The 26,613-nt window shown below is 38.2% G+C and overlaps 2 protein-coding genes across 2 annotated transcripts in view; one reads left to right on the top strand and one right to left on the bottom strand.

Moving 5' to 3' along the window:
* LOC124141338 (26S proteasome non-ATPase regulatory subunit 1-like) overlaps positions 1-26,613 on the bottom strand; it is a 257,574-nt gene that overhangs the window by 142,678 nt on the left and 88,283 nt on the right. The window lies entirely within an intron of this gene.
* The window catches only part of LOC124141339 (D(2) dopamine receptor-like), a 39,614-nt gene continuing 21,111 nt past the window's right edge, over positions 8,111-26,613 (top strand). Inside the window, exon 1 of the mRNA XM_046509315.2 lies at positions 8,111-9,465. Coding sequence (XP_046365271.2) covers positions 9,159-9,465 — 307 coding nt within the window. The 5' untranslated portion in view covers positions 8,111-9,158. The remainder of the gene's footprint in view (positions 9,466-26,613) is intronic.

Here is a 26,613-nt window from a genome sequence, read left to right as displayed (position 1 = left end):
TTTCATGTGACATTTAGATCACGACTTGGAAAATTGATATGGAAGGAGATGAAATGGAAACAGGGACGTTTTTTTCAGGTCATATCAATGGAATCTAAGTGTACAGTTTTGTTGAATTAGATGCATGACTGACCTGGATTGAGCAACTAAAACAATATGGGGTGATTAACACTGCCATTCCTCTTTGACATTTTTAAAATTCCTGGTCAAGGTTACAGTGCTTCAAATAGTCAAATGTTATGGCAGGTTTAAAGTCTGTCAATGAGGTAGTGGGAGCAGTCTGTACAAGCAAACTTAATCAGAGGCTGAAGGTAAAAAAAACAACTGCACTTCCGATAGAGTGACCTGCTGTTCACACCATAATGATCAGATTTACTTCAAACATTTTAAGATCAACTCTATCACACAGGACAGATGGGAAACTGAAACAAAAGGCGTGTTCATTAAGTATTGCCCTGCTTTATTCAATGTTTATAGCAGCCTTGGCACAAACGTGACGTCAAGGGCATGTGTTGCAATATTAAATGGAGAGAAAGAGATTAACCCAATGGTATTTCATCTCTCAAAGAGACAATGAGATCTTTAGTGAGTGAGTTTGGTAACGCCGCTTTTAACAGTATTCCAGTTACATCGCGGCGTGTCAGCTTATTGTGGAAGGAAAGCCGAAGTGATGCAGGTCTCAGACGTTTACCACTTTGGTGAAACCCACGAGCACGGGTATGGTGCTGACAAACCTAGAAACATAATCTGGGTGAAACGGGATATGAACCCACAATCATAGATTTCTGGCGTGCCCAAGGGATGCAACTCTGCACAGCTGATCACGGCGCCTTAGACAACTGGGCCACCCATGCCCCCTAATGAGATCTTTAATATGTGATTACCTTTTAAGTCCATTCTGACTAATGTTGCAGTGAGTGAGTGACTCCACTGAGATACCATGCCGCAGCTTAACATGGATACCCCACTCAGAGACAGTGTGCTCCGAGCCGACCATTCCTTGTTTTAGCCCCTTAGTGCTGAGCACCAGGCAAGATAACAACAAGTACCATCTTTTAACATCTTTTGTTTTGAAGCGGCTGGGATCAAACCCCCTACCTTCTGCTCTCTGACCACGGAGGCAGTCTGGATGATTGAGAACTCTCACCCCACCATACCTACAAATTGACAAAACCCACCCACAATCCCTTTGTACAAAACCTGTATTTTCCCTATTTACTGGCCACTTGCTAGCATTCAGCAGTAAGGCAACTGACATGTTACACAAGGGCTCCAATCCATCACCTGGACCGTCTAGACAAGCCGAAACCCTGCTTCTTCCTCTCTCTGACATGCTCACTTTGGACTTCCTGTGAAATGTCCTCATCTCAGGCAAGATTCAATCACAACCATGGACGACAAACCCATCATTATCTGTGACGAGGGGTCACTACCAACATGGCCAACCAATCAAATTTGACCTTTTCCTTTCCACTTCCAACATAGTTTCTATGGCTTTCATGGTTATTCTCTCTGGTAGTCTTTTGTTGGGGCAAGGAATTATTTGACATTTTCTTCATTATTCCCTGACAGTAAGCCAGCCAAACTGACAGAGATGCTGAAGGTTTTGTCAGGCAGGTTATTTTTAGACAGATACTTTTGCCTTAATCTTTTGCTAAAGGCTGATTGATCCCAAAGAACCAAACAGTATAAATGTTGGCACTTATGATGCTACACTCCAAATAAATCCATCTGGATTTTCATGAAACAGCAAGAACAAGCCCCGTAATTACAACCATGTCAGCTGTTCAAAAATATAAATGATTTAGTCAGGATTTGGCCACAAAATCAAGTTTCCTTCAGAAACCCTGTGTTTAGGTTTACATTACAGAAATAGGATTGATGTATTGAATCAGGAGCACAGAAGCCCGTCACAGAAATCAGATCTAAATAGGGATGAAATCTCCAGCAGTAACAGTGCAAGACACACACACATACAACCAATCACCACCATTGGCTGGTAATGTATTTGAATGTAAACAAATTCAATTCAATTATTGCAGACAAAAATCAGTTGTACTTTCATCAATGTTATAAATTCTATCTGAACAAAATAAGATGGAAACGTAGAAAAGCAACAACCAAAGATTCTGAAAGAATGACCACCAGTGGAACATATGCCCTCATCAAAACACATGAAATGAAAAGGTAAATGTTGAAGTAAATGTGTGTCTTTCCTGAATGATGTGATTCAGTAAACATACCAAAACATATACAAACAGAAAACTGTAAGTGTAAAGTGAAGACCCAATGTAGCAACAACTTGTTTTTTTTCCACTAAAATTGGACATATTTAGCAGATACCAAAATCAAATCTTTTTATTAAATTCACACCAAGTACAAAGATATTGAACTGTCATAAGAAAGTACCATAAATTGATTATCTATTATAAAAAGCTGGAATTACAAAGAAAACTCTTTGCTTTGATAAATCCATATGTGCCACCCCATGCAAATGTCACAGAGGCTATTGTGACAAAAATCATTAAGATCAACAATCTGTTTTGGCCACACAAAAAGTACAAAATCAGTCTGATGCCACAATAGGATTGGGTATGTGTTTGATCTCACTGCATGCCTCATCAGACATAATGAAGATGCTCCAGACCTGGTAATGAAGAGGCATGTATGATTATTTTCCCAGTTTGTCATGACGCTATGTCAATACCAATGTTACAATTCTGCAGACTGGCAACCACTCTTCACTGAAGCACCCAAGAAACCTGACTAACATAAAACTAACTATGTTCAAACAAACAGCAAAATCTACATCAAGAATGCAATACCGAACACCTTCTGCTAATATGGAAGGGATGGGCACAAGCGCCCTCCTCAGTAATGGCTTTGAAGTTTTTCAGACCCCCGTTGTAGTCGCCTCTCCTAAATAACAGAGATTTGGGGGGCAGGTTTGTTTCCCCACAAGAGTTTGAATCATAAGTTAACGTTATTTTTAGTTACCAAAGTTTATGAAAATATGACACTTTAGTTGAAATGGGGCACCGATGGATGTCACTGATGAGGTTGTTGCAAACCATTAAGGAAGCCCTATTTCCAAGTACTATTTTTACGTTGATGTTCAATTTTTTGTTGTTGATTTGATATTCAATTTCCAAGTTTAATCATATTTAACCATACAAATGCAAGCTAAGTTTTTGTTCTGCTTGCTTTGAGCTTATCATCCTATTTTTCAAATAGTAATGATGTTGTGTGCAGCTATATTAGTAGTAGTAGTAGTAGTAGTAGTAGTAGTAGTAGTAGTAGTAGTAGTAGTAGTAGTAGTAGTATACATTTCCATACCACAGGAATCCAGGTACTAGTATCTGCTCAAATGCAGTTTCATTTTTTCCCTGATCAGTGGATCTGTTCGCATTCCGATTATCATTCTCAACTCTCTGGGGAGTATACAATATATTAATAGCAAACAAACATGGGTGATAGAAAATGCATGTGTCTACAGTTACAAGTATTATATAATATAAGTAACAAAAATAGCAATATTCAAACACTATCACAGCTGGGGACATCAGCTTCATTGTTGTGGGAATCAACCCTGGTGTTTGTCCTCACAAGTGAACATTTTTATCACTAGGCTATCCCACCAAACCTGGCAATTAGCTAAAGATGATTCAAGCATCCAAATAGCCTCCAAACTTTTCCTTTAATCCAGATTTGGCAAAACTGCATTTTATGAGATTTATGGAGTCTTATTACTTTGTTAAATGTACCAACATACCACCAATAAAACCTCTCAGTAAGATTTTCCAGTGATATGACTTAGTCCCACTGCAGGCCAGCACCGACCACTGGATGACCTACTCAAGCTCCGAATCAAAGTGGACGGTGGGATCGCCTAACAGCTTGTATCTCCTCAGTAAGAGGATAACTGGTTATGAAAGATGTGCATGAATACATTCAGACAAATCTTGTTGAATTTCCCATCGTGGGAGTATTCCAGACTTGAAAATCACAAACCTATGACAGGACAATGCTGCTAATCCCTTGGAAAGTCCCTTAAAGCTCTCCAGGGATATAGTTCCGTGATAAAGCATGACATCGTGTTCGTTTCTCCATTCACTATGGTGGATCTCATGTCACAACTAATCCCCTTCAGCTAACAGCATTTGATTTTGTAGCAGACAGATACATTTTAAATCAATATTGTATTGTATCATTATCAACAAGACTGAAATTTCATGTCATTCATGTTGATCTGTTGAATACCTTAGACCTCATGATGTTTTTACGATTTAGCTTTATATATCCATATGATCTATGCTGTTGATATCTGAAGCTAACAGAAAAATAGCAGGGATGGGTATTGGAGGTTTAAAGTGTATCACAATGTTTTGCGATGCACAAGGCTGTATTGCAATATGTATCACGGTATTTTGTATAATTCTAAATTTTGAATTCAGAAGCAATCTGATACATTAAGGTATGAACAGAAGTTCATAAACGGAACAAAACAAGATGCTGGTACAACATAATGTTTACTTGGTCAAGATGCTCGCTCCTGGGAAACGAAGGCATTTGGCAAGTATATAACATTAAACACATCATAAAAATTGTTGCTTTTTGAAATCACCCTAAAAAATGCATAAAAAATTACAATGTGATACGTACTGTGAAAAAAATGAACCTCGATTTACCGATATACCGATAATACCGCACATCCTTAATAATTAGATTCTAAAACGCTTGAAATTCAGATTTCGAATATCACTCAAAAACTGGATGATCAGCAAAGATATTTTACAAAGAGCGGACACCCACATTTGTCCTTTCAGATTTCAAGAGCAAAAAGAATCTAACCAACTGTTTATAACATCTGCATCAACAAAATCAAATCTGTTCAAATCAAGTGAATATCGCAAGTGAATCTTATTTGTAATGATAAAAAGGCAACATAGGAGAGTCAGGGTCATTTCCCCTTGCTAAATTGGATGCTCAACATCAAAGAAGCTTTTTTGTTAGTCCGTCCAAATGAAACCAGAGTAGACACATCAAAAGAGTTAAATGAATGAACTCCCCATATTTTATTCTCCACTGTGTAATGCAGATATATCTGGATGCCAAAGATACAGAGTTCTCGATGAATGGCATCATCTATCCCTTGACGGTTTGGATGAGTTCCTCTGATCACCTGTAGTGTATCACACAGGGTGCTCGTTAGTAACTTCACATAACGTCAGTGAACTGACTGACACTCTACTGAAGCCCTGCGTCTAGGATTGAGCAGGACCAGACTGACAAGACACAGATGACACAGCTTGGGACAGCATTTCACTCTTATCCCCATGTGTTAGCTCATACGAAAGAAAAACCCAGACTGACTTTTACCCTCTTTGTGCTTGGTTGGTTTGTTGTTTTACGCCGCACTCAGCAATATTCCAGCTGTATGGAATAATCGTGTCTGGACCAGACAATCCAGTGATTGATATCATGAGCATCATTCCACGTGATTGGTATCAATGACATTCTTCAACCAAGTCAGCGAGCCTGACCACCCGATCCTGTTAGTCGCCTCTTACGACAAGCATAGTCGACTTTTACGGCAAGAATGGGTTGCTGAAGACCTATCCTACCCCGGATCTTCATGGGTCGCCCTCTTTGTGAAACCCCCAAGCATGGCTGGCATTGTCAAGGCAAATCTGGGATTCAAACTCAGACCAGCAGCAGATCTGACAGGTAGGTATACAACTATCCACAGCAAATGTAATTAGTAAACCTTTACAAAAATAAAAGCTATGAATTATATCATGAGTCCGAGATCACACACAACTGAGATCATACATCTGACATATCAAATAGAATTAGCAAAAAGTGGATTTTGCTTCCGTTCATTTCTCACTCCTGTTACTGAGTCAGTATTGCAGGGGACTGGAGATTGATAACTTATGTCTGTGACAGATATTATCAATAGTGCCCACAATCCCTCCTACCATTTCCTTGTCTCTAAGCTGCACAGTAACATCTCTAATATGAACTACAGATTCATAATCTTGCGAAATGTTCCGACTGCTTAGTAACATAAAGAAATTAAATTAGGATCAATATTGCTGAAGATATTTGAGAGTGTAATCTACTTTTGCTATTAAACTCATCTTAGATGCACACAATTTGTATTGTGCATTCAAACACAGCATCAAAAAGAAAAGGTTTTGCTTGAATTTTGAACAGGTGTTGGTTATTTAGGAGTGCAATGTGAATGTTGAATTCCTATAGGGAGTTTTGTCGTAGTCACCAATATGGCAACCTCTTCATGAATAAATGGGAAAACAAAAGATCTTTCCCTGCTGGAAGAACAACTTTCCTTGGCTAATAGTCAACGAGGATGAAAACAAAATCAAGCAGTATGTGTATGTCCACTTGCAAGGAGTGAGTGAGTGAGTGAGTGAGTGAGTGAGTGAGTGAGTGAGTGAGTGAGTGAGTGAGTGAGTGAGTGAGAGTTGGGTTGGGTTTAACGCTGCTTTTAACATTATTCCAGTTATATCACGGCGTGTCAGCTTAATGTGGGAGGAAAGCCCAAAGTGATGCAAGTCTGAGACGTTTACTACTTCGGTGAAACCCATGAGCGCAGGTATGGCGCTGATAAACCTAGAAACATAAACGGGGTGAACTGGGATTCGAACCCACAATCATCGGTTTCTGGTGTGCCAAAGGGACACAACTCTGCACAGCGAATCGCGGCGACTTACATGAATGGGCCACCAGTACCCCCAACAGGTGCCAGACAAGTTCCATAAATATTCCAACGGGCCATCAAAATAAAATGAGTATAAATCATTCTCCACTGTAGTCATTTGTCTTAATTGTTCAGTCCATAGAAATACCTGGACTCACAACTTCTTAACCAGATTGGCAATATAATCACACTTGCCAATCCTTCCAGATTCTTGGAATTAATCTGAATTTTAACCACTGCTTTCTAACTGTAATTTTGTCTGTCAAAATGCCCTCTGAGTGCTGAACATATCATGGCAACCATTTGACAATAAAGGGAAAAAGTGTGTGGGTTTGATGTTGCTGTAGAAACAGTTACAGATCAGTTTGCAAAAGACATTAAAAAACTGAAACACGTGACACAAGGAAATCGTAGTTGAAAAAACCCACCAACGACATTGATTCATACAGAAACTGTAACATATCATTTTAAGCAACTGTTATGTGCAACAAACCTTTTTCAAACACTTAATGCTCCATGTATCCTTGTAATTTTGCCCATGACACAAATGTTCACAACCTTTCTTCTGTTCAGCCAGCAATTACATCTTTATTTACACCAATATAGACAAAAATTATGAAAAGAAAATTCTTAATGAAATAGTTTAACAAAATGAATTCTCATTATAAATATTTAAGTCATATCAAGAACAGATATCTTCAAAAATCCAATATCATTACTGTCACACTGATAGCACTTCAAAAACATGGCTGTGCATCGCAGCAATCATGACCATCCTCTGCAACAGCTTGCCTCGTCCCTGTGGAAAGTCTGTACGTAAGGGAGTACAAATTGTCTCTCAGTTAAGTTTCAGCTAATTCAATACAAAGGGAGCTAATGCAATCCTGTGTAATCGTGTGAGCGTATTCATCCATTATGTCGTCCGCTGCTCTCCGAGGTGATGGAAAAACTACAAAGCGCAAAGGTTGAGCAAATACGGTAGCTCCAAGAGTGCCTCAGATTCTTACAGTTTTTCTAGCCCTGTGAATAAATACAACTCTACAGATTGATCAGTGATCTTGGATTTAATTAGAAAGTGTCACATTTTTACAGTATATGCAATCAAGCATTGCAGTCTTAAGTGAGTTGAGTTTTAATTCAAATCACAAGGCAACGACTAAGAACAGAATTCATTAATCCCCATCCTCGAAACTCTTCGCCAATGAATCATTTAACTTCTGCCAGAGATCAAATCAATAGAAAACGATGCTTCAAAGAGTGAAAAAGAGAATTACAATTAACAGAGAGCACACTTTTAACAAATTCATTAGTTTTCTTCCTAAAACAGCTAATTACAAAGGAATCCTCAATTAACCCCAGACAACATTCCATCTTCTGCTAATCAATGCACCACAATATTACACAAGCACTTCATTCCCTCCTAAAACACAAGAAAGAGTCTCTTAATCTTGACAATCCCCTAACATACTGTAAGACTAGTTCTGCCTAACGACCAAGTAGTCCTAAGTGTCTCCCAACATCAATACAGCTCAATATTGACAGATCCATGGAATGGTAAACTAGTCCAGAATTGAAAAACGCCTTGGCGAGTCGCTGGTTGCTGGCGCTAGGGTAGTGCACTGCCACACCTACCAGCAGGTAACAGAGAACACACTACAGCCCTGATACAATGATAGCAGGCTGTACAGGGATGGGAGGCTATCGTCCTTAAAGATGAGGGCTCTGCAGTGTATCTCTCATTCATTCGCTGACTCCCAGCGTAGATAGTCACAAGGCCTGTAGTGCTGAAGAGTCTCTGGCTTCATGTATGCAGGATCTGTGTGCACGGGCAAATTTCCACCAGATTGTGTCATCCCATTACCATGCCGGAGGAGTGTTCATTACAAAATCAGTGATTTGTTAATTCGGCATTCAACGGATGTGTCTTGAAAAAGTCAATCGCTTTTAAAGCTGTGTTTGAAAATCATTCATGTAAATCAAATTCAGGTGAATATTTATAAAGTTTCATGCTTTTGGAAACAGTATAATGAACATTTGCGGTACCAGTGTTAATCTAATCAAGCTGGGCTATCAATGATATCAAACAGCCGTCATCCAGCCAGCTAGTAGAACTGGGTATCGGGCTATCTGAGGTAGCAATTAGAAGCTTCTACCAGAATAACCAGGGTTGTGTTGAAGTGTTGTGCCCTTGATTTACTATGAATAGCAAGGATAACATCTTTAGCATCCAATCATGCCAGCAGAGAAGATGGTCCATCTGACAGTTTAAGTGTCACAGCTTACACCAGCTACTGGTTTGCATTGGATTCACAACCTGTCACCAGAAGGAAGACTGCTTCGATAGCCTGGTGTCAGTCGGGTTCAATCTGGGATGAAAATGACAGGAATATTTCATTTTGGATTATAAAGCTGAGTAGATACCTAGATACCTGTGATGTACAGTATGAATGGTAGTCATGGAATTAACGACTGGAACCAGACAAGAGTTGCATATCTGACATGGAATTTAACAGAGAGGAATCAGACTCAAATAGCAGAGGAACCCAGCCTACGATGGGGTATCTTCGGGCTCCTCATCATCATACTGTTTTCAGCGATGGGCAACCTGCTGGTGTGTCTGGCCGTGTGCTGGGAGCGACGCCTCCAGAACATGACCAACTATTTCCTAATGTCGTTGGCCATCGCCGATTTCCTCGTCTCTCTACTTGTCATGCCTCTTGGCATGATCGTCGAGCTTTATGGTAAGTTGCAAATAAATATCATGACCCAGCAAAAACTTAACCTACAATTTTGACAGAAATTATTGCATCTCCATGAGCTAAAGCATAAAAGTTATAAATCTTCAAAAACAAAAAGTTAATTAACCCTTTTGGCAAGAAAAAAGGTTCACTCAACCCCATCATCCTGTATCAATTACATCACAATATTCATATCATTAAAATGATTCCATTTTAACTACCGCCATAATGACTTTCACTGTGTAGACAAATAATGGCTATAAATAGATTTAATACAATGTTATGTTTTAATGCAGCATTCTTATATAGTATTATCATTATCAACAACTATCCATTATAACAACAATATTTCAGTCAATGTGCAATGGTTTCGAAGTAACATTTATTACTTCATAATTCTCTTCTTGTCAACTTTCTATTACATCTTGTCAAGGGTTTGAAGAATGCATTTCCAATAATGTTCTCATAGATTACAAATATTTCTTGACATTTAACGCTCATGTATGACAAGGACAATGGATGTCACTGTCCTAGACAGTCTTCTAGAATGACAATCAAGGATGGGCAACAACCATCAATTACGTCACAGTAACAGCTGCTAGTGTCAATTAAAACTGGATTAATGTGACAGACAGCATATTACAAATAATTTCTGAAACTATCTGGCTACCATATCCGCTTTGCCTTGTCACATTATATAAAAAAAGGATATCTATTCACAAGTCTTTTCAAAGACCTTGAGTTTCGATAAACAATTGATGTTTCACAAAGTATTGAATTAAATGAAGGGATTTATTAAGATCATTAAAGCATCATAAATACCTGGTGCCATCATTATAATATTGCAATGATATGTGAGCGGAAGTAGATCAAAATATGTGTATAGCAGTAAACTGACTTAATAACATAAATTATGTTAATATTAGAAACTGTTTCAGTATTTGGTTTGGCTAGATGCTGTTAACAACTGAACACCCTGAATGTTTTCCATAAGGAAATCAGTAGATCTAGACATTGAAATCAGTGGTTGTCAAACCGTCCTATTGTCTCAGTCTGGGTGAGACTGCAGATTAATGCACTTCATCAAATGGGAGTTACACACACACAGGGGTTTTGAATGACTGCCAAAGGACCCAATCATTGTCTTCCTGTAACATACTAATACTCTTTAGAGTAAAACACAAAATATCAGCAATATCACCTCTTTCATCTCCAGGGCCCCGTTCCCCAAAGTGATCTCCTCACTAAAGTGATAGTAACTCCCATACTTTAACACAGGCTTACGACAGTAGTAGAGCTGAGATCACTTTGTGGAACGGGGCCCAAACCACCTACTGTGACAGGAACATCATATCTAGAACAGACATACTACTGATAAGTTCCCTTCTGATCTGGCAATTCCCAGCTTGATATCTCTGTATTCTGCCTCTCAACTAGTCATCTATTCTGGGGACAGCATCCAAACCTCAATAAAACCCTCCTTGACACAACCCCATACACCATTCTGACCAAAGCGTGTAACCAGGCAACAGAATGGCTTTTGAAACTTGTCAACAATTCATCAAGTATTCCTCCTTTAAGGATAATTAATGTGCAGGTAACCAGTTATTATTCAACACCGGTTCAATCCAAAACTTATCGACTTTTGAAGGGAAAAAATACAAAGCCTAAAAAAGCGAGAATCCCTGAATGCCCACTTCCTCAAGCTAAACAAATACAAGTTGTAAGTGTCCTCAAGCCTTTCATAGTGAAAGCTGGTTTCCTTCTGTGCCAAGACCAGAGCGTGGCTACTGACGAGGACGTTCCTTAACAAGTAGGAAACAGAACTGTTTCTATTTATGAGTAACTATTGATTTAGTTTGTAATATTGCTGAGGATATGAGTTCACCTCACCCAGCCCTGGGCCACCGTCTTTATAGGAAAGGCCGTCTTACAGATTCCCAATACACGTCACATCTGACATTTGGGATTTCATATGAGTGACGGAGATTTTTTAAATGATTCCCAGGAAGTTTTATTACAGGAATAAAACTTGTTTAGAGGTGTCAGTGATATTGGTTCTCTCTTCCTAAATGCATCATTCAAGTCTGGCTCATCTAATGTTTGCATTGATGGGCAAACAGTATGATGTAATTTGAGAAGCAGAATTTGAAGGAAAGAAAATGAAAAAAGAAAATTACTTCATGAAGAGAATAAAAAGTTGATAATAATTATGTTTTGCTTGAATTGTAGACTAATACATTTTAAACAAAGGTTCTTCTTTTATTGAATATTGAAACCCAAAATGATTGACCTCGAAGACCAACTAGAAATGTCAAACCTTAGAATTTATTACAAAATGATTGATCTGTTTCTTTAATACCATTGATGTAAAAGACAAAAATTGCTTTCTGGTCACATTTAAGAGTTCCCACGAGTTGTTCAGATCAATGTCTCCAGAGCTTGCTCATCATGGAAAGCCAAAGGGGATTTAACACAAGCAGATATCTGACTGTCCAGCGCTTGAGGACATACTGCGGTGTTGTCTGAGTAATGAATCAGACTGGTCAGCGATGTCCTTCCACTGTCCAGCAGAGCTGTCCACTCTCTTCTGTTAGTCATACCATACTGCAGATTCCCATATCCCAGCAGGCTTAGGCCAGATCCAGACTAAGCCCTCTTCATTAGCTTCATTTACGTCTCGATTTACACGCAGTGTAGCCACCTTACAATTGGGTTCTATCTATCGGTAGTGGACCAAAGTTGTTCCGTTTGCATGGTTTTCAAGAGGTTTGGGAATATCTTATCTATTTCCTTTATCTTATGGACACATATAACAAAGTCTTGATGATATTTGGGAGATGGAACAGGCCTTGAACTGCATGAACTGCATACAATCCCCACCCCACAATGTTTCTTAAATCTAAAAACTGATTTCCTGAAGTACACATTCCAGTATAAAAACTATACAAGAATTCTGTTTTATTGAATATCAGTCTTGTCATGTACTTATCTATTCTGTATTTCTGATCCCCAAAACCTCCATAATCGATCTGAAGAGGGATCCTTTTACCTCCTTCTCAACAGTTGAAATTGCGAGGTGGTAAGAAGATGCACTTGATGTTGACCCTCGCACATTCCCCGAGTCCCTACTTCACAATGCCTAAATAAATTATGGGGGAGAACCTCTCAGCACTCAGTGATACATCAACATACTCCCCAAACATTTCCGGATGGCACACACTGATGTTACAGGGTGCTCATAATGGAAGCAAGATTCTCATGAAGAAAATATCAAATATGCAGACTTGTCAGTTAAATGTAGCAAGCCTTGAACATTCCACAGCAATTTCATATTTTCTATCTAGAAATGTCATTCAGCAATACCAATCAATGTCTAACAGTTCTCTTTTGTTCAGACAAGATGCGTCCATGCATAACATGGTTGCATGAGTATTCTGAGACAGCATAGGAACTGACAGGATGCTCGCACAATCTAACTTCATAGGATCCATTCAAGCTAAACCAAATGGTTTAGTATTCTTTCATTATGTCTTTTTTACTTCACCGCCTCCAGCAAACATAACATAACTTTTTCAACACCCTAAACATCCTTACCATCAATATGTAGAATCATCTCCAGGGCCCAATTGCACAAAGCGATCTTAGCGCTAAGATGACCGTAACTCCCATACTTTAACATGGACTTAAGATAATCTTAACGCTAAGACGGTTTTGTGCAAGTGGGCCCAGCATATCAAAACAAAGATACCTCAGATACCACGATATGACAGTCCTCTGATGAACTTCAATACAATGTAAAGAGAAAACTAGTATCCATGAAGTAAAGGACACTTAGATTCATTAAAAAATAATAAAGTTTTTAAACAATTTTGGACCATCATCACAACTACTTCCCATGACTGTTTGCAAATTCATCTACTGTATTGTATTGATTGCTTTTATTGTGGCCGCAAAGAGAGCCCAGTTTGTCAGCCCTTGGTCATAAAGCACTCCCCAAGGAGGTCACACTCGGGTACAAACAAGACCTTTCAACGACTAGACAAGACTATGCTCTATCATCTAAACCCATGAAGGGTTCAACAAGGTCAGAAAGACATTGGAAACCCAATAGCCAAATATTGGATGAAACAGGTCCCTGCATCATCCCTAGGAGCACATTAACCACATACAGGCATGTAGATCATACCAAGTGCTGACAGGATCTTTCACTTATGTGGAAGATATTACTGCATGCATATACCCCAGGGGGAGTAATGACATGAGGACTGAGAGGTCACTCTGACATGCCACAGTTCTGGTAACTATACAAATTCTGGCAAAGTTGGCCAACCCCTAACAACTGTAAGTTGTGTTACACATTAACATTCTAGTGACTATGAATGGACCATTTGTGTCAAGAATTCAGAAGTTACAGATTGTTCCAATAAACTTTGCACTGAAGAAAACAAAATTTTATTTTATTTTATAATAACACTCAAAAAGGGAATACTTCTGTTTTGGTAACATGTTCTGCTGGTCAGTAGATCAGCATAAAAAAATATCTGATTAAAAAAAAGAAGAAGTAAGATAAGTATCTCGACACAATTGTCTGGGGTTGTCATTTATTAATTTTCAGAAAAGGATGTACACTTAAAATAATTGTTTTAGCCTCCCTCTAATTATACATGAGTGTTCGAGTCCATCAAAAGAACAATCATACACCTTCACTAACTGTACATTGGAACAAACGAATGTCGGGGCCAAAGACCTGAGGTGTACGCAAATGAACATTTAGGGTTGTGGGAATCACAATGGGCACTGAGACCGACTCCCTGAACTGACTGAAGCTGTAACACGGTGGTTCCTTTGATCTGCGTGTGATACCCCTATGAGTGTGTATGTTCCACCGATGAATCACCTCCATCTGACCGAAGGCCTTTTTAACTCATTCAAGCCCTCACCCAGGAGAGCCTTTCCAAACTGTCATAGACTCCAGGCCCCAAACTAACCCAATTATTCATTAAGGTCTATCCCAGGGGACACTGTGACAAGATAATTCAGTATAGGCAGTCTTTAAGAAAAACAAAATTCTTATTTCACACAAAAAGCGGGGATAACATCTTCATTTTGAGTGAGTTGTTGTTCCAGTAATGAGGGCCAAGAAATCCAGAATGTCCTGGTGTTTCAAAAAGTTTCAAGGTATAAAATAAAAGACGATGGTATTTAATACAACATGCACCTTTCAGCTATCTGTCTCCATCTAATCCAAATGAATATCAGGTCAATGAGATTCTTCATGACTATTCCAAAGCCTCAATTGTTCAATGGGGATGAGTGAATATGGCTTTACGCCACTCTTATCAATATTCCAGACTGGCAGGGACATGGTGATCACACAATGGTTCAACGCAAGGAAGTAAACCCAGGTCTTAGACATAATGAGCAACATCTTTAACCACTGTGCTACCAAACCACCATTAAGTATCATTTTGTTACTTTTCACCCAGCCAAAACTATATAATCATTCTGAACAAATAGTTTTCTGTGACAACCCAAAATTAATTTCAGGCCACAAGACAAACATGTCTGCAATCATCTGCCGAAGGCAAACTAACTAATATCCGTTATCTATTACAAATCATGATTCTGACCGATAGGCACCAATTCCTAGTTGTACCCTCACCTCTATATGGGCAGGGGTTGTAACTGGAGCACACCCTGAGGTGAAACACCTCACTCCCCATGATCCATAAAATGTGAAATGTACATCATTGCTGTCACCAACGTAATGAGATCATTAGTTTTAATGATGGCCATCATTTTGAACAGAATCAATGGGAAATAAGATGGCAAATAGCACCGCAATAGATCTGGGCAGATCAATGACACTGTGTTTACATAGACTCCACAGCTGTCAAAACACAAAGTGAAGGATGTACATTGCTGAACACTTGATGAAATCAACATCCTGGCCACATGCAATCATGGGGTTAAACCAGGCCACGGAATGCAGCTAAATATATCACTACACTACAGTCAAATGGAAACCGATGGTGCCAAATGTTGGTTAACATTCTTTTATTTCATACATCATGATCTTTTTATCAAGTAGAAATTTTACTTTGTTATATTTAACACAGTCTACAGTAATCTGCACTTAAAAAAAAATAGTCCAATAAGGGCACAAGATTCAGACAAATACATAAAATGTTTTGCAAATTAAAATTCATAATAATATAAAAACAAACAATACTTATGATTTAGTAAATAAAATTCAAACTTACTTTTTTCATAAAACAAAAAATCAGCTTCTGTGAATTTAACCCCCACATACTGTTCTTTAACAAATTTAAAGGACAAAAACCTTTTACTGCAAAAATCAATATTTTAAATCTATTTTCTGACACATCAGGTTTGAAACTTCCAAGCTGGCTCCGACACATTCACAGAGTTTAGGGGATTCCACCAGATCATTAGGCATACATGTGATACTGACACTATCAAATATCTATAAACCCCACACATTGCCCGTAACAAGGAATATGTTTATTGCTACAAATGAACACCCAGACAAGTTAGCTCCATCCTCCACAGCGACTGCCAGGACTTCATAAGCTGGGGCCAGTCCTGAAGACCATGCATTGCGTGACATTTGCCTGGTTTTGTTGCCAACAGAAGATCCCGCCAATGTTATTGTGTTACTACTAATAGACTTTGACTTGCTGTACTCTGCGACAGACCATTATTCTAAATAGCCAAATTTGCTGCACACATTATGCTTCAGGAAAGTGACAAATGAGACATGTTTTATCTTTTCTTGTGTGAAAGAGTTTAAAGGTACAGGCCTCAGGGAATACTAACAAGATGCACAGTGTGCCCAATAATTGATTTGGATATCCATAATGCATCTCCAGCATTTGCATTGTGACAACAATTTGGCGATTGTCTCATAAAAATGTTTCTAATTTAATCAGTCATCTCTGCCATAATGGAACTATGAAAAAAAACCAGACAAATAACGTTTACACAAACCTTGCAACACCAAACAACTGGCGCCAAAGTATAAGGACACATTTCTGAAAATCTTTCTTTCCACTGAGTAAGTACATATAAACAACCAATTGAGCACTTACATCTTGCCATCATCCATTATAGCATTACCATATTCGATGTAATAAGCGCCTAGGGCGCTCTCAAAATTAGAAAAAGGGGGCTCTTATTAGAATAAAAATTTGGTGAGAAAAGAGCAGAGTTGAAAGATCGTAAATTTCGTGGTTTATACTAACAGCCTGAAATGATACAAAAGAAATGTCTGTGCGTATTATACACGACAGATATATATTCCAGAATTTAATTGGCCATAATTAAGAGTGCATATAACACACAAGTATGTATTATACACGAATAAATAAGTCTTTTCTATATTGATCAATGGGAAGGGGCGCTAATTGGTATTGTTCACTAGCCAATATATTAGCAAATATCGCCGTAGGTGCTTATTAGAGCTGGTTGCTTACTACATCGAATAGGGTAATCCCTTGAACATTTCATTCCATCATTCCATAAACACCAACCCCATTCACATACAAGATCTATGGAATGTTTTCCAAAGTTAACTAGTCCTCATTCACTATCACCTACTTAAGATATCTATCACTCAGCAAATGTAAAATTAAAACAAAATCGCAGATATCAGTTCTATAAATCTAAACTGAAATTACAAAGTCAGAAGTTGCAAGTTGTCCTGGTGGTGACAAATGCGAGTGGGAATAATGTGGTACAGGAACTTGCCGGTTGTCAATCCCGTTAATTACGCAAGCCAGGAGAGCACAAGATTGCTTTTCCTGAGAAACGATGAGGCTGGCTCTCATTCATACTGACCCGATCACAATTAATTACAGCTTCAAGCTACCTTTGGCATTTACCTGAAACTTTGTACTCTGTCTTTGTTTTTCATTACAATCATCAACCCATCAGAACATATTTGTATTAAAGATAATAATCTTAGTTAACATTCCATTCCAAGTTTTGGGTGTGATATATCCTCAGTTGGGTGGAACATAAATCACAGTTCTTGTAATCAACAAAAGATCAAAAGATCTTGTTTATATTTTATATCTTGTTTCAGAAAAGCAATGTATCAAGCATTAACACATCAATATTTGAAACTAGTACTATTTTAGCAGTGAACACTGCATTTTACAAATAATAAAAATCAATAAAATCATCAAAATCAGTCACAGAGTACATGAAATTAATCTCTAACTGTACATTAAAAAACTATGTCCATAAAAATGACTTCATCATTGATAGAAATTAAACTGGATAGTTCTACTGGCCCAGGGTTGTACATGACGCACAAGTATGCATTCAGTATGTAGAGAATGGACACAGAAAAAAATATACTGCATCCCGACGGACGCACAATATTGAATATTCATTGTACCTACAGTGCATAAAGAACAATTATGGGTGTCTGTCATTTCATCCATCAATCATAACCACTGTCCACATGATCATTGATTCATTCCAGGCTGTAGAGAAACTATCTGAATGTACAGACACTACACCATATCATTACTTTACAGGACCCTCATATTGCCTGCAAGGACCCTTCAAATTAATTATTGGGGGTTCCCAAAACCCTGTCCTAGCACAATGTAATATACAACATGTATACGTATACCGTAAGTGCTGGTTGGCTGGTGAGCTGGTCAGAATTGCTAAGCCTGTACATTAAGTACACCATGCGCTGTAGTTAGCTGTTGGGCTTATGCTAATTTCTATCGCTGTAGAAGTAAACTTCTATGAAGATAAAGTTCTATTACAGGGGTAGAAACTAACATTTTTAGTCCACTAGTCCTTATAATGATAACATATAGCAAAACCCTCAAAAATGGCAAATTTCTACTAGTCTTTAGGATACCTTAAGTTTGGCAAGGACTACAGGACTAGTGCCAATTTCTAATACTGGATTACTACTCTCCCAATATATTGTCAACCATACTGAAAGTCAGGCACACCAATAGCCTTGAGACCAGACAAGAACATATGACAGATTATGGCTTCCATACACTTTTCAATTCAATCAACTTCGGTCGGTCAATTTCAGTCAGTTTCACCTGGAGACTAAGCACCTGAATGTGGAATACCAGATAGACCATATGGCTGGTGAAACTGGCCTTGTTGATAGCTAACTGCCCACCTGTCAGTCATTAGAGGAGTGACAGCTACTGATGCTGCTACATGTACCATGTCTGAAGCACCAGCCTAACACTTGCCGTGTGAGAAGTGGTGTAGGTACAAACTACTTACCAGATAAGCAGTATGATAATACAATCTTTCATCTCTCAGTGAAAACCCACACTGAAGATACCATAGGAATATTTTGACCCAGAAAAATGTCAACCTGCTAATGCAAAGTAGGTTGATTCAGTTCACAAAACTCCTCATCCCGAGATAATTTGTTTTCAGTGCGGAAGAAAGACAAACTGCAATGTCTATACACTGGTCACAAGTTAAAACTCTCTTCTACCTAAAATGTCTACTTAAAAAGAAATCCATATTAATAAAAAGTTTGAAACACACTTTTAACGTCTCCTTGACAACTGATTAGCATACTTTTTACACCATACTGATGAATAAATACCATGCCATTTAAAAAAGAAATGCTATTCCAAGACAACCATCTTTGATGTCCATTTTCCCCGATCTATCCTTGTCCCTGTTAATATCCTACATTATTCAGGCAATACACCTGTACACTCTCCACAGCCTGTGGCACTTCCATGTACTCTTAATTAACCTCCAACATGGACCACATTCAACAAGGCCCTCTCTCCTGAAACAGTAAGGCTACATACAAAATGCATTACATGCCACTATTTTTACACTGGCCTTTCCCCAGACCATTGAAATCAGCTCCCTGCATCATCAGCCTGTACGACAAGATGACTACAGTTAGTTGCCCAGGCCTACACTACCCCAGCCAGCCCATGTCCCACCTACACTAGAAACCTGCTACACTAGAAACCTGCTTGTCTAGGAATAGAGGAGCCGATGCTGAGATAAGGACAGCACCAGCTGAGGAGACACTGGTGTGATATCCTGGGGCATTCAGTGTACATGTTAAACAACTGCAAGCTATGAAGGTGGCTTGAGTGCATTGTTGGAAAACAAAATGGATTTTGTTTTCCTCTTTTCCTTGCCGACATAGGTTCAAGGAAATACTTAGCCACCATTTTAAGTGCAAGTCACTTTACACTTGTATGTTTGAAGGTTTTGTGCCATTACAACAGCAAGGATCGGTACAATCGAGACCACATTACTTGCAAGCCTATACCCAGTGCGCCAGCTAATCTTATAACATTCATGGATGTGCAATATGTTAAAAACACTGAAAATGCAAAAAGAGGGCTTTCTGTGTGGGATACAGGCAAATGTTGAGAGTATCTATGTCTCATATAACCTTATTCATTCACTCAGTAGGATGGTGTGAGAGGAAGCATCCCTGTCTTATCTTCAGGACAAATGTATGAATATTCCTCAGGGAGGCAATGATGAATGTCTTTTCATGCCATAACTATCGCAGCATGAAGACACGGATCTCTTATAGACATGCTTGATGTGATTGGTACAATCGAGACCAAACACTTAATTGATAAAGTTATTTGCATGTGTTCTAAAACATCACACCAAAAAAATAAGGAAGTTGAAATCATAGGTCAACTCTGTCTTCATTGATACGAAAGCTTCTAAAATGCCACTTAAAGTTATAATGTGCCTGTATTTGTTGAGGTAAGAAAGTGGAGATGGGTTAAAGTCAATGAGTAAAAAACAAACTTCAACAGGATCTGTCTCTTGTTGTGCTAAAGAGGATATACACCAGGATCTAACGCTTGTATATGCCATCAATATGATGATAAACAGCACTGAGCACATGTTGGTTTATTCCTTAACACTGGCTCACTAAAAGTAACTCAAAAGATAACTGCTTCTATCAGACTTTCACCACAACATAAACTGACAAAACAAGAACATTTATTCTCATGACAATGAATATGTGGATATATGGTTGCAATCATATTTGAAAATATTAACTTGCCTTTGTGTATATTGTCATATTATTTAAGTTGTGAATTGCCATTACCAGAAAATCAACTCCTAAAAAATAACAGCAAGGAGTCAAATATTGTACAAAAAAATGCAAAATAATATCCCCTTACATAGAAGAATATAGAATAAACTATTTCCATGGAAGACAAAATCTAAAACCTAAATGATATTGAATTCTAAAAGTAAACCCTAACTCAATATGTGTCCTTGGTTCCAATAACAAGTCAATCTGAAAATTCTCCATGCCAAAAGTCACTCTGAGATGCAGACTAACACTGAGTCTATAAAACATTTCTTTAAACCTATCCTTTTCTGCTGTCATATAAACAAGACTTGATTCAGTTTGACATAGACTTGCCTCGGCTTAAGTAAATAATAATATATACTAGTATATAAATTCCATAGTCATGTTGCAGGACTGCCGGAGATCCTGTGGTCTGTGAAATGTTCATGAACATATATTGAATAGGTTTTTCTCAACTTTGCCCTGGAAACAATAACAACCCTGCTGTCAGTTATATATCTTATCTAGGTTTTCATAGAGTAAAGAAAATAAAGTCAAATTATAAAACTTTAATTTCAAAAGCATCACAGATCATTATGTGTGTTCAAGAAGACATCTTGAATGTTCTTCTTGTGCTGTTTTGGAAACTTTGAAGTAACTGGGAAATAAAAGCAGTTTGCAGTTGTATCAAAAAATTCTGTGAATCTCAAGTGATTAGATACTGACACTATGACTCCTAGAATACTTCTTCCCTGCAATTATTTGTCAGGAACTTACAGAGAATGCTGTTAGAAATGCATTAATCATTTGTCAAGTTCTCTGAAAGTCACATAACTTTCAATTCAATATCAGCTCCATTTTTACAAACAGTCATTTTCTGAGGCACAACGTGTAATTCACTTGGAAGTATAAAAATCCCTTGCCGATGTCTGCCTGTTGTTCACCAGGTCTGTGAGTGGAAGAACAATCTCTCTGATGATGCCCCAAGACTCAAGGGAATACTATCCAGCAATACAACATGTTCTTCTACACTAAAAATAGGCTACCTGTGATGGCAAACAGTCTGTCAATGAAATCAGATCAATATCATATCAAATCTACAATTACAAAAATGTTGATACATTTATTTTAGAATCAGGCCAATAGTCTTGACTGGCTCGGATTTCTTCACAGCCTTCAGGAGAACCTCTCAAATCATTCACTTCTACTGAAATTACACACAGAACCTTTTTCATTGTGCCTGAAGGACCAGTAACGTCGTGGGGATCAAGTAAAGATCGGAGATTTCCGTGGGGTAAATTCAGCAGATTTAATCTGACAGGTTCAGGAGGAGTGAATTTCAAGAGCAAAAACTATTCAAACAGTTTCCACAAATGCTTGCACTACAACCGCTCAGTCTACAAATATTACCGTTATCTTTGAATTCAATTTAGTAGTTGAATAATATTCTTAAGATTACATATGTATTATTCGCTAATAAACTGTTAGTTACAGAACATACTTAACTAAATAACCCATATTTGGACTTGTATTGACTAATCTGGGTCCGGTATCAACACATCAAACCTGCTCATCTCAAGAAGATGTCATGAAAGCTGCCAATGTCATGATCAGTAACGAAATATGAACACTGGCATTTACTGATGAACAAGTCTCTGAAAGCAAGTTGTCAATATATGTCAGATGTCAAAAGAAGTTTATTGGACAAAAGGCCTCCGGTCTATATACAAGAGAGTTGCGCATGTAAATGCATTATAAACCTCTGACGATGTCACTCATAAATATAGGTTCGACTTTTCCTCGGGTAAACCCATAAAGGCATTCCAGCTTAAATATGCCCAGGTAAGCGGGCATTCTGTGAAATTTAAAGTTTGATACACATGCCTCTTGATGTGAACACAATTGTGAAAGAGAAAATTCCATGACATGAATGGAGCCTGCAACCTCACATATAAGTTTTGTAACCCACTGTTTTCCCACTGAGCTACTGGGGCAGGTGATGAGAATTTGTTCAGATTATCATGTCATGACTCCATCTAGGCCAGGCTGCACATGTTTTTTCTCTCGCACATTTTGAGCGAATTCCTTTATACCGCAATACACTGTATTGTTTAACTATAAGGTATGTCAATGCTTCCGTATTTTTTCTGGTATTTCTGTTCATAAGTAGGATATAAAATTCCCTCTCGCTCTTGACGAGGAATGTAAGCCCGGGGAGTCAGGTAATTGGGTCAGGCCTTCGGCCCTCCCCACTTTCCTTCTTCCCCGGGCTTACATTCTCCGTCAAGACCTCGTGGGGAGTTTATATCCGTAACATCATAAATGTTACACCTAGGGATATACATGTTGTGTGATTAGTTCATTTGGGGTTGAAGAAAAGTCTTGAAAGTTTTTTAATATTCATAACGTGAACTATGCTCTAAAGTGAAACACCATTCATGGAACATATTTATAGACCGATTTTGAAATTCTTTATGGAACATATTTATATATTCAAACTGACTGACATAACAATATAAAACCAAACCATGAGAAAATAAATAATTTCTTGTATGCAATGTCAAAGTATTCTTACCCATGTTATTAAAATGTAAAAGCATGTTATAACTTGTTAATATATGGTATCACACAATAATCATATCGCAGAATGCTTTCAATAAACCTGTACAACGATCCTGTATCCCTGATAATCCATGACCTCTTCTTACAAATATCTGCTTTTTTTTCAAATTGATCAAAAGAGGACACTCCTCAGAAATATTTAGATTAAAATACCCCCCCTTTGCTTGGGGGCCACTAATGGCTAGCCAGGTTTGGGGAAGGGTCAGTGACCGATGTTAATTTGCACTGATAAATGCTTGGTTAGTAGAAATCGAATGATCCCCTGGTGTCAGGACTGTACTGTAATGTTATCTGGACTGAGATAAAGATGTAAAGATTGTCCTGCCAAGCTCCGTACCATTGGCCCTGTACAGGGCATCACACACTGACAAAACATTTCCAGTCATCTCCTGGCTCATTTCAGAGCTGTTTGTTTCCATCTTCAAGAACAAGCAGTTTTTGTTGAAGCTGATGCTTCATGATCTGGACATACAAGGGTGATTGATGTAATGCAACTTGGGGTGTGTGTTTTTCTCAGACCAACAGGGAAACAATTTTGCGTGATTGAATGATTTGGTATCGTAATTGATGAACAATTGGCCTGTTGGCATAAATAAAGCCATATATGCTCCATGGGTGTAAAAAACCCGATAATCCTTTTATTCATTCCTATTCATGCACATTATACATACAGAAAACTTGTTCAAATCCATTTCAAAAGAGAATACCATTTGTACATACCGTATTTTCTTGAGTATAGTGCGCACTTTTTTTCCAAAAAACACAGCTGTGTGGAAACACCGGAAATACCATGTCAACAAATCATTAATGAAGTACGCAAAATAATCATGTAATTACACTGTCTGGCTATAAAAAGTGTTCTTTGTATATCTGGACTTATGTTTGTAACTTATTTCATTAATTTTATTCAAAATTACTTTTAATATTGTTTTTATTAATTTCGGCGAAATCGTGTGTGAAGCGATCGGAAGATCGCACAACTCACCGTTATTAACAGCAACCACGGTCAGAATACCGCTATTGACGCCTTGAAACGAACTTTAGTTGACAGAGAATGGAAACATATATCATAAATGACATACTTTGACTCATTAAAAGTCATATTTGTTTTTGTTTGACGATTCTATGTCAACATGAAATTCTCGCGATCACGTGCGCGTGAGCCTTGACGGTGACTGGTCACACTGGTTCCATGTAAAAAAAAATACCTGGGAATAGCGATCAGCTGCTTTGCTTAGGGTTATTATTGTTTTAAATATGTTTAGTAAAGGCTGCATATAATTAAGAAAATAATGGAATATATTATTCCTGATAAAAAAATAGTTTCAGATAGAATTTTTGCCGATCCTTGCATTAAAAATCCTATAAAGTTATATCACTGGGTGTGTCTTGACCGAATCACCGGTCGATTCCAAGAAAACGTGTGTACAACTGATTGCTGTTTCCAGCTTAGTTTACGAGAAAATACACATGGTAATCTTAATCCCTGGATATAAAACAATGCCTAGCAGAACAATAAATACTATTTAAACAGTAAATAAACATGTCTGGTGATTTTTTATCTCAAATTTCGAATTTGTACTGACAAAGTTTCTCATCACCCGTTCGTTTTCCAGACTTCGCTGAAAGGGTACGGTGTAATTTTTTTCTGCGCATAATATTTAAATTTCTTTTTTTCCAAAATATTGAACCCGCTAGAGGGGGGTGCGCATTATACATGGGTGCCCACTATACTCAAGAAAATACGGTAATACATTGATAAATATTGCTGAATCCATCCTGCTTGATTCCAAACAGGGGTCAATAAATAGGTACAGGATACATTATTGATGCCTGCCTGCCTGCCTGCCACATGTAAGGACTAAGGAAAGGAGATTACAACTATTGCTTCCATTCAATCTCCAGGAGGAATAACTAGACTTGGTGGTTCCAACTTGTCTCAGTCAAGAATCATCTGTGGTGAAACATCTGCAATATTGTTCACTGCAGAACATTCACCCAACAACAAAAGGAAAATAGAGAAATCAATTTAAAGCTACTATAAAACACTTAAGACTCTGCAAGCTCAAAGTTGTCTTTTGACATCATTTCCAACAGATGAGCTTATGAGACAAATAGAAATATTACAAGGCTTCGGACTCATTACTTCTTTGTACATCATCAAGTCAATAAGATCCGAACATTAGACTGACCATTCACTTTGGCTTCAAGAACAGCCAGATGAGTGATGTGGATTCACCGTCTCCAAATTACATCTATGATTTTATTTATTATAGTCCATTAATTGATAATGATTATGTTAATAGGCCAGTAATGTGGGTGGGTAGTAATTAACTTTACAGCTTTATTCACCACAAATAAGTCACAAAATGTTGTCATTTTGTAACTGAAGAATGGAACCCATCACCATTATCATCCAAACTAGAACAAAGCAACTGCCAACAACAAAATATGTCATGAACGTTTGTGTTTGAAATGACACAACTGAAACAAGACAAAGTGTTGAAGATCAAACAGTAACACAGATAACTACTGAGGGATAGTGTTTTCTGTTCAGTGTTAACTATGACAAAAGTGCTAGTGCTACAGACAACTGAGAAACCATATTCACTCATGTTATATGCCACATCTAATATGAACTTCCACAAGCACCAAACATCAGAATATATTGGTCATTTGTGTCAGACATGACAGAAATAGCTTTGTACCACTGACCCCAAATCTTACGACTATTGCTTTGGAGCTCCCTGGCCTACACTAGAGTTGTCAGTAATACCCAATCTTGATGAGTTTCGCTAATAAATCCATCTGCCTAAACTTGACAGACTGTACCAGACAGTTGGTGACCTTTGTTACCTATTGTTAGCAACAGACTGTAGAGTGCCTTCAATTAGGTGTGGGGGACTCATTCTTTAGCAACTGTATACATTCTACATGCAGACCATGAAGCCCCTCATAATCCCTCTTTCACCACCGATTGTGATTTCTCTATGTCACACGGTTACAAAATCCAGAGTCTGGTCATGGGTGGTCAATGAGGGTGGTCATCTTGATGGAAGCCTTCCTCTGGCCAGTCTAGCCCTCATTAATGAGTACTGATGGTCAAATCATAAAGTCTATAGTACAAGAGCTCCAATCTCGTCCCTGCGGGGCTGCATCGTTGGATATAATCAAGTGTCGGGGCTTGCACACTTCCCCTTTAGACCGAGAAGGGAGGATGGATGGAAATGGAAGCTGGCATAGTGATCCTTGTCTGATCAACATGCATTATCACTTCATACATCACGTCATGACTAAACCAGTTACGTGACACAGAGTGATACTGTGCTCTACAGCTAAAATAAGACAGGCCTTATTGTTTACCTCTTCTAAAGGGATGTTTAGGTTCAAGATCAACCCAAAGTGCTTTTGTCCTAGTACACAGTGTA

This window comes from Haliotis rufescens, unplaced genomic scaffold, assembly GCF_023055435.1.
Source record: "Haliotis rufescens isolate VD_foot unplaced genomic scaffold, xgHalRufe1.0.p SCAF_25, whole genome shotgun sequence".
Taxonomy (NCBI): Eukaryota; Metazoa; Mollusca; class Gastropoda; order Lepetellida; family Haliotidae; genus Haliotis; species Haliotis rufescens.
Note: the sequence above shows the minus strand (reverse complement) of the source record. Positions and strands in the feature narration are given on the sequence as shown.